This window comes from Triticum aestivum, chromosome 7D, assembly GCF_018294505.1.
Source record: "Triticum aestivum cultivar Chinese Spring chromosome 7D, IWGSC CS RefSeq v2.1, whole genome shotgun sequence".
Taxonomy (NCBI): Eukaryota; Viridiplantae; Streptophyta; class Magnoliopsida; order Poales; family Poaceae; genus Triticum; species Triticum aestivum.
Genome location: NC_057814.1, coordinates 412116088 through 412126261, shown reverse-complemented (window position 1 = coordinate 412126261; position 10174 = coordinate 412116088). Strand labels below are relative to the sequence as shown.

The window sequence follows — 10174 nt, the reverse complement described above, 5'->3', positions numbered from 1 at the left end:
TTGGAACTCACAACATCTTGAATCCAATGGTACCTCACATCAATGTGCTTGGTTCGAGAGTGATAGCTTGAATTCTTGGCAAGATGAATAGCACTATGACTGTCACAAAACAGAACATACTTCTCTTGCTTCATGCCGAGCTCTTGCAAGAAGTTCTTCATCCACAAAACTTCCTTGCCAGCACCAACTGCTGCAATGTACTCAGCTTCTGTAGTTGATGTAGAAACACATTTATGCAATCTTGATTGCCATGACACTGCCCCCCTGCATAAGTCATCAGGTATCCAGATGTGGACTTCCTACGATCCTTGTCACCTGCATAATCTGCATCTGTATAGCCCTGTAATACAGGATCACCGCTTCCAAAGCGTAAACAAGATGTAGAAGTACCCTTGAGATACCTGAGAATCCACTTCACTGCTTCCTAGTGAGCTTTTCCTGGATTTGTCATGAACCGGTTAACAACTCCAACTACATAGGCAATGTCAGGCCTAGTGCATACCATGGCATACATCAAACTGCCCACAGCAGATTGGTAAGGTACTTTCCTCATTTCTTCTTTCTCCTTCTTGCTTGTAGGACATTGTTTTGAATTTAGTTTGTGATGGCCTGCAAGCGGAGAGATAACAGATTTTGCATCTTTCATATTGAACCTTTCAAGTACCTTCTCAATGTATATTTCCTGTGAGAGCCAAAGCAGTTTCTTTGATCTATCACGGGAGATCTTCATGCCAAGTATTTGCTTGGCTGGTCCTAAATCCTTCATGGCAAATGATTTACTCAATGCCTTCTTGAGGAGAGCAATCAACTTTGTGCCATTTCCAACAATCAGCATATCATCAACATACAACAAGAGAATAATGAAGTCACCCTCGGCGTACCTCTTCATAAAGACACAATGGTCAGGTTGTGCTTTATGGTAACCAAGCCCAGTCATAAAAGACTCAAACTTCTTGTACCACTGCCGAGGAGCTTGCTTCAAGCCATACAAGCTCTTCTTCAATTTGCAAACTAAGTGCTCCTTGCCTGCAACCATGAATCCCTCTAGCTGCTCCATGTATATCTCCTCCTCTAGGTCACCATGTAAGAATGCAGTCTTCACATCAAGTTGTTCAATTTCCAAGTCCATGGTGGCAGCCATGCCAAGCACAACTCGAATCGAATACATCTTGACCACTGGAGAGAATATCTCACTATAATCAATGCCCTTTTTCTGACTGAATCCTTTCACAATCAATCTGGCCTTGTATCGTGGATCTGAGGTGTTTTCTTCAGTCTTCACTCTGTACACCCACTTGTTCTTGAGTGCTTTCTTGCCCTTTGGCAGATTCACCAACTCAAAAGTATCATTCTCATACAGGGAATTCATCTCATCCTGCATGGCTTCTGACCATTCTTCTTTGTTCTCATCAGACATTGCCTCCTCATAGCATGAGGGCTCACCTGCATCTGTCATCAACACATATTGATGTGGTGGATATTTAGAAGAAGGAATGTGACCTCTTTCACTTCTTCTTTGCTGCTGCACTAGTGGTGAATCAGGTGGATTTTCGTTGGCATCATCATTACCAACTTCATCATCATCATCACTTGATGGCTGCTCGCCACTTTGACTTGTACTGCCTTGATCAGTTGCATCTCCACTGTCTTCAGTGTCATCGTCTCCCCCATGATTGTCATGCACGAGAGGAGGACGGATTTGATCCATGTCAACCTGAGGTGTGTTGGTCATTGGCTTCTCTGGTTTTCCAATATCTTTTATTTTATTGTTTCATCTTCAATGAACACCACATCTCGGCTTCTCACAATCTTTCTATTGGCTGGATCCCACAACCTGTAGCCGAACTCTTCACTTGGTTGGCTGAGGTAGATGCACTGCTTTGTCTTGCTATCAAGCTTGGATCTCTCGTCCCTTGGAACATGTACAAATGCCCTGCAACCAAATACCTTCAAGTGCTTGTATGATACCTCCTTCCCTGACCAAACTCTCTGAGGAATATCACCTGCAAGAGGAACTGAGGGAGATAGGTTAACCACATACATAGCATTCATCAAAGCTTCAGCCCAAAATGAATTAGGTAAATGAGCATGAGAGAGCATAGCTGTGACCCTCTCTGTGAGTGTCCTGTTCATTCTCTCTGCAAGACCATTGAGATGAGGTGTCTTTGGTGGACTCTTCTCAAGCCTGATGCTAAACTTTCTGCAATACCTTTCAAAAGGACCTCTGTATTCACCACCATTGTCTGATCTCACGCACTTTAATTTCCTACCAGTTTCTCTTTCAACCTTGGCATGGAACTCCTTGAAGGCTTCAAGCGTCTGGTATTTGTGTTTTAGCACATACACAAAAACTTTTCTGCAATGGTCATCAATAAAAGTCACAAAGTATAATGCTCCACCATGAGATTTTCTAGTCATGGAGCAAACATCAGTGTGCACAACATCAAGAACATTTTCTGCACGATGTGGAGGGAGTGTACGAAATGCAACCCTATGTTGTTTGCTAGCAAAACAATGTGCACAGGGTTTCAAGGATATACCTTTCAACTCAGGGAGGTACTCCATGCGAGCAAGAGCATGCATGCCCTTCTCACTCATATGCCCAAGCCTCTTGTGCCACAATTCAACCGAAGTGTCTTTTTCAACAACGTTCAACACCTCATTGCACAACTTGGTTTTAGTCACATAGAGATTACCTTGCTTACTTCCTCAAGCCACAATCAAAGAGCCTTTGGTGAGCTTCCACTTTCCTTCACCAAAATAACTAGGATGTTTGATATCATCAAGCTTGCCCACTGATAACAAATTCAGCCTTATGTCGGGAACATGCCTCACATCATCGAGCACTAATCTGCAACCTGTGTTTGTTTCAATGCATATAGAGCCCTTGCCAACAATTGCTGACGAACCACTATTTCCCATCCTCACTTGGTCAGCAACACCACTAGTGTAAGATGTGAAATACTCCTTGTGTGATGTGATGTGGAAGGACGGACCTGAATCCACAACCCAACTCATGGCATCATCACGAACAACACTATAGCAATCTTCATCTTCAATGACTAGATAGTCCTCATCTGTTGCGGTCATGGCTGAACTGCTCTCAGCCTTTTGCTCAGTTTTCTTTGTGAGTTTCCCCTCTGCAAGCTCTCTTTTGTACTTCCTGCACTCGCTCTTTATGTGTCCCGGATTGCCACAATGAAAGCAAGTAATATCTTTTCTCTGTTTTGACTTTGATCTCCCCTGGATTTGATTTTGCCTTGTATTGCTGCGTCCACGGTTCTCATTCTTCCCATGGGTTTCAGCCACATACGCATCAGAAGAAGAGGCATCACCCTTTTCCTTCTTTCTGGCTTCTTCATTCAGCATACTGTTCTTCACCATCTCTAAAGTCAGCTTCCCATCCGGAGCTGAATTGCTAAGTGACACAACAAGCGTGTTCCAACTATCAGGCATGGAACTTAGCAGCAACAATGCTTGCACCTCATCCTCAAAGTTGATCTTCATGGCTGAAAGTTGATTTATATGGCATTGGAAGACAATCAAGTGCTCAATCACACTTGTGCCATCTCGGTACTCAAGCTTTGCAAGTCTTTTAATCACCGAGACCTTGTTCATTGATGTCTTCCTCTCATACATGGACTCCAACTTCTGCCACATCTCATATGCATTTGTGTCATTTGCAACATGGTGGAAAATATTGTGGTTGATGTACAACCGAATCATACCTACTGCCTTTCTGTGCAACACTCTCCATTCTTCTTCTGTGACACCTGTGGGTATCTTGTCTTTCATAATTGGCTCATACAAATCCTTGTAATAAAGGATGTCTTCCATCATGGGGTTCCATAATGAGTAATTGGAAGAATCAAGTTTTATCATGCCACTTGTAGTAGCACTTTCTTCCAAAGCCATTGTGATCAGCACTTCCAGCAACAATCAAGCAACTGGGATTTGCAACCGGGATTTGCAACCTTCTAAGCAACCAAGGCTCTGATGCCACTCTGCTGGGAATTAGCACACAAATGCATTTGTGGTTAACTGAAAACTACAGCGGAAACAAGTAATCTCAGCACCATATCATGTACTAATTTAAGGATCGTTGCTTAGCACGAAAGGAAACATATGCAGCAGCATATATGGAGGCAGAAAAATGTTACTCAGCAGGCAAGACACTCCTCAGCCTAGTGTCTTGTGGTAGGAGTAAGTTTCTGGACAACACCAAGCATCAACAAAGAGACACCAGATTTTTACATGGAAAACCCCTCAACTTGAGGGGAAAAACCACGGGCCGAAGCCACCAAAATCCTCTTCCACTATTATCAAATGTGGGATACAACAAGTTCTTCTCTAGACATCACTAGAGGATCTCATACATCAAGATTTCTGAATCTTGGATGAACACAACAAGATTTGGGGCTCAAGAACTAGGGATTGGAACAATCTCACCAAAGATGGTGGAACCGAAGCTTGAAGGAGACAAGGTAGTGGATCTGGACCATCACAACCTTGGGGAGGAGCTCCCTTTTCTTCTTCCTTCAATCTTCCTCTTCTTCCCTTACTCTCTTGGTTTTCTCTCGTCTTCTCTCTTGGAGGATGAACTGATTTTCGTCACACTTAGTGGTGGCTGCTGGATGGAGGGTAAAGCATCCCCATCCATTTATGTGCAAAGTCCAAAATGACCCTAGGTCATAACTCTAATGGGAAGTGGGCTTCTGCACCTTTTTGGGCTGCCTAAAAGGCCTTTAAATGGTCATCTCCTCACAGCCCACCTGAGAAGGATATCACACCAAAGTGATACCCTTTCTTTTAGAAAATAAAATATCATATACAGCGTCACCTTGTTTCCCAAAGAAATAGGAAGACATGTTGGCCGATAAGCACGAAATCTCCCGGAAAGTTGCATATTGAGATATTTTTTGGCATAGTGGCGAGTGAAGGTGTGGCCTGAGAGCGAAATGCCGAGAAGGGATATTTCCACAGTTGGAAAAATGCCTGTGACGACCTACTGACCTCGTCGGTCACCACTCTTCTTCTTTCTAGGTGGGGGGAAAAGATCCACTTTTTATCAGAGGTGGAGAAAAGAAAAGGCAGAAAAGAAGCAGACGCCACACCCAGACCACACACACGACCGCACGAAACCGCCCGATCCCGATGGCCGTCGACGGCGCCGAGCTGATCCTCTCGGTGCCGGACGACGTCCTCGCCCTGATCTCCGCCCACCTCCGCCCCCGCGACCTCCTCGCGCTCTCCGCCGCCTCGCGCCGCCTCTACGCCGCCCTATCCGCCTCCGACAAGTCGTGGCTCGCCCAGTGCCGCCGCCTCCTCCCCTCCTCCCTGTCCAACCTCCTCGCCTGGCGGGCCGCCGCCGGGGGCTCCTCCCTCACCGTATGCCGCTTCCTCCACTCTGTGTCCCCGCTCCAAGGCCTCTGGGCGCACCAGAACCCCGAGCTCGGCAACCTCGTCACCGCGCTCCCGGGCTTCTTTTCCCTCGTCGCCGTCCGCGCCATCCCCCAGGAGCTCTCCCCGCGCCTCCTCTGGGCCCCCGTCTTCGAAATCCTCGCCGACGCCGATGGACGCCCCGCGTTCCTCTTCCTCCACGGCCACCACCCCGGCTCCCTCTTCCCCGGCCTCCTCGCCTCCGTCAACCCCCACGCCAACACACTCCTCCTCGAGGCGCACGCGCCTGCCTCCTCCGAGCCTTCCTCGCAGTTCTCCCGCCTCTCCTTCGGCAACCGCCGCCGGCTGCTCGACGCTCTCGTGGCCTCGTGTCGCGTCACGCTCCCGCCGGAGCTCGCTGCGGCCCCGCTCTTTGCGCGCTCCGATGAGGACCTGCCGATGCTCGCCGCCCGTCGTGAGGCGATGTTGCGTTTGCACATTGAGTCCAGCGGGGGCATGGTGTGCAGGCCGGAGCTCGAGGCGCTGCTGGGGGCCAAGAAGGTGCCGCCGTCGCTGCCGGTGGAGAGCGCTGGTGAGAGGGTGCGGCTGCGGAGGAGTTTCTCTGCGATGGCTGGGTACGTCAGGAACGGGCTGCGGCAGATGGTGACGCGCTCTGCATCAGCCAATTCGAGGTCGGAGTACGCGGACAGCAAGCATCTGTCATTGGGCGAGTTCTTGCGCGCTAGTGAGAGCACCGGCCTGAGCCTCCGGGGCGCGCGGCTGCGGCTGTCGACCTACCGTGCGTGGCCGAGCATGCACGACAACAGGTTTGCGCTCTACAAGTTGACGACGCAGGTGCCCATGCCAGGCCGGGAATATGCCGGGCTGTGGCGAGGCACATTCGGGTGGCCACCGGGGCGGCCAGACGACGAGCGCAAACCAGGGAAGGCCCTCTTCTTCCTGCTCCTCTCATACGAGGAAGACAGCGAGGGGAAGCTTCTTCTGATTGCAACCAAGGTGTTGGAGGGCACGCACTATGTCGTGCATCCGAATGGGTCGTCCATGTTTGTGGTGCGGGTGGGCGAATCATCAACAGAGGCATTTCCATTTCCGACCGATGAGGATTCCCGCAGTGTGAGCATTGAGAGATGCTTTGCTGGAGAGGGCATTGCTACTGGGTACGGGTTCAGGTACCCTGGCTCAAAGCCCGGGTCACTGTTTGTTCTACGGGATGGCCGGCTCGCCTTTGTTTGGAGAGACAACAAGTCTGTGCTCACCTTGCAAAGGCTCAACTTGGAGGAGCTGCTGAGGAAGGGGGAGCGTGTGCCCACATTGCCACCGATACCGAACTTCGCGTATCTCACAAAGTCTTACTCCAATGTGTTTGTTGCTATCCATGGAAGTCCCAGCTGCTCATCTTCTCCCAGGTACTGCACATTTTCTGCTGTCATAGTTGATTACAGATTCCAGACATCCAATTGCTGGTTAATTTGAAAAATCGGACAAAATCTGTTGCGACATGTACCAAACTGAAACTGGTAGCAAATGAGCTCTTATCAGTTGTTAGACCATCTGAGGTCACCCATTTCATATTAGTTGCTTGCACAACCATGTCCCAAAACAATCATGATGTACAAAGTTAAGTCTAAATACTTCTATTGGGGCAAATCTCCATATTAGTTGCATGCACACACCCTGTGCTCTGAACAGACGACTTCGTCATGACTAAGGGCGTTATGACCAAATCTTTTGACACTTTTGCTTTGGTACCCCACCCCCTAAACACAAGGACGGCTAAGATTGCCCGATACCCCTTCATCTTTTGATCCCGGCAAATTTCAGAATGTCTTTTCTGTATTTAAATTTGAAGTTGTCATTGCTGGTTGATCTTAGCTACCAATTTATAGCTTACCATGACACACTGCTGAAGGTCACACTCACTACATTGTAACATACACTAGCATTTCAATTTTGCTTTTGTTCTGAAACCTTAGTTGTTGCACTGCAAGAGAGTAGCAGATACATTTTTAAAGACTAACCATTTGCGACAATATTTATTATATACTACCTCTGTTCACTAATGTAAGACGTTTTGGCAGTTCAAATTGAACTGCCAAAACGTCTTACATTAGTGAACAAAGGGTGTATTTCTTATGTGATTCCACTCATGCTGTTCTTCAATTGATGACATGGTGTGATAGATAGAAAGTAACCATTGGTTCTTCTTACTCACCTCAAAATGCTCTTATCTTGCATTGTCCAACATCCTAGCTGTTCAGTTCACTGTTTCATTGTTGCGCTACTCATTTGACGGCCTAACTCGATGAACACCCTTTGCTTAGGTGAAAGGCGCAAGGTGAGGGTCAGGAACTGAGACAATCCACCTGAGGCAGAGGTAAAGCGAGCAATGCTTCTGGATCAAGCTCTGACGTTCCTCCTTGGCAGGTTACATACCGAAGCCTGCTTGCAATGATATGATGCCCCGTTGCTGCCAAGGGAAGAAGCGTAGCAGTAGTGAGAAATATATTAGCCTCAAGGAAATGCCACTTTCCCTAAGAATACAGGAAATGGCATCGATATACATAACTGTTATGTCCTTATCTTGGTTATTTGCTTGCTTCTGCTTTAAAAGTTGTCCACATTTAAAAGGAATGAGCTGCCTGTCATTCAGCACCAGGCCCATGCTCCAAGTGCTAAAATGGCGCCAATTGTAATGAGATTGATTTTTTTTAGAAGTATACATGGTTGAGTGAGATTCTCGGCTGGCACAGCTATATGGAACTGCCATGACTGATCTCACAGAACTAGCTCATTTGTGTCATACATTATGCGCGGATGTGCCTAGTGCAGTTGTGTATCTTGAAGAACTATTGATTGTTCAAATCGTGTAGGCAGCTCCAGAGCTCGAGCCGACCGCCACCGCCGTTCAGAAGTAACCTCAGCTGTGCCTGTAAGAGCATTTGTGGCTCCCTAGGACCGGCATTATGCAGATCTAGGAACTTCGGTGGTCTTCGCATAATATCGATCCCAAGATTCCACATTCACACAACATTCCACATTCACACAACGTACTCATGAAAACGTGCACACTATGTAACAAGGTCGGTATCACAACAGATTATAAAATACTCCCTTCGTTTTAAAATTTTTGTCTTAAATTTGTCTAAATACGAATTTATCAAGTCATGTTTTAGTATTAGACACATCTGTATCTAGACAAATTTAAGACAAGAATTTTGGGACTGAAAGAGTATTCCACATCAACAATAATAATACATATGCAGTATCTTATACAACCAGGGTCTTTACAACCAAAATCCAACTTATATACGTAAAAATACCTAACTTTTGGATCTCCGAGAGCAAAAAACGCTGCTCCAACAGATGGTCCATATGTAAAGAAATTACATCACCGCCTCTCGGAGATGTTAAATACAACACTTCGTGATGCAAAATTGCATCATGAGATACATCTGATGTAAAATCGCGGTCGCCTGCGAAACGACCAACCGCCCGTTCATTTTCCTTCCCGCTCACGACCGCCCGCCCGCCCGAGCACCAGTCGCCGGAAATCGCCGCCGCCACCGCCCAAATCGTCGTCGCCGTTGCCGCCACCGCCCCAAATCGCCGCCGCCGCCCTTCACTGCCCTCGCCCGCGTCGCCTCCCCGCCGGAGGGCGTCTCACAGCCGCCTCGGCGCCGCCGATTCGAGAAGCAGCCGCGGCAGGATTCGCCGACTCCGACGGTCCGGCAGCCCGTATAGCTCCTCTCCGCCGGCCGCCGAGCTCCCTTCTCCTCTACGCCACCGTCCGCAGCAGCGACCGGCTACCAATCCAACCACCGGCCATCTTCTTCCACCCCGCGCACAAGGTGTTCGACGGAATTCACAAGGTAAAAGAAACGACGAAACTTGATGATTTAAATTGGGATTGGATAGTATGTTTGACGGTGGCTGTCTGCATTGTACATGAGCTCAGTTGACTCCTCATTCGTGGATGACTCATCGTCGGTCGAGGAATTTGATTTGCATGAAGAAGAGGACATTGCTATTCTAGTGGCCATGCACAAAGGGAACAAGCCGAAGCACAGTGGTTCCGTCTATGGTCGTGCGTTCATTTAGAGAGAACGGTTGATGCACAACTACTTTGGATCACCACCTGTTTTCCCACAGAATTACTTTCGACGCCGTTTTAGAATGTCGAAATACTTGTTCATCCACATTTGCAATTCCGTGAAGTAGCATAATCCAGCCTTCGAGCAGAGAAGGAACTATGCCGGGTTGCTTGGCCATAGCATCGAACAGAAGGTCACTGCCGCTTTGCGCATGATGGCATATGGTGTTCCGGCAGATTACATTGATGACAACTTGGCGATGGTAGAGAACACTTCTATCTTCTATGTCAAGCAATTTGCAATGACTATGGTAGAAGTGTTTGGTCCACAGTACTTGAGAGCACCCAATGCTCATGACACTCAGAGGCTTTTGGAGATGAACAAAGCTCGAGGGTTTCCAGGTATGCTCGGGTTTGTGGATTGCATGCATTGAAAATGGAAGAACTGCCCAAAAGCATGGCATGGGCAATTCAAGGGTCGTGGGAAGGATGCCACTATCATTCTTTAGGCAGTTGCCGATCATGAAACATGGATTTGGCATGCATATTTTGGTATGCCTGGATCTTGCAACGACATCAACGTCCTCGACCGGTCACCTCTATTTGCCAAGTTAGCAAATGGAGAAGCACCATCAGTGACCTTTGAAGCAAATGGCCGCACATATAACTATGGGTACTATCTTG

At 47.7% G+C, this 10174-nt stretch overlaps 1 protein-coding gene across 1 annotated transcript; it reads left to right on the top strand.

Annotated features, from left to right (window-relative positions):
- Positions 1-5012: 5012 nt before the first annotated feature.
- On the top strand, positions 5013-8166 carry LOC123164924 (F-box protein At5g39450). The gene is made up of 2 exons (XM_044582533.1): positions 5013-6806; positions 7722-8166. Exons 1-2 carry the CDS (start codon positions 5155-5157, stop codon positions 7723-7725), a joined length of 1656 nt encoding a protein of 551 aa, XP_044438468.1. The 5' UTR covers positions 5013-5154; the 3' UTR covers positions 7726-8166.
- The last annotated feature ends 2008 nt before the right edge of the window (positions 8167-10174 follow it).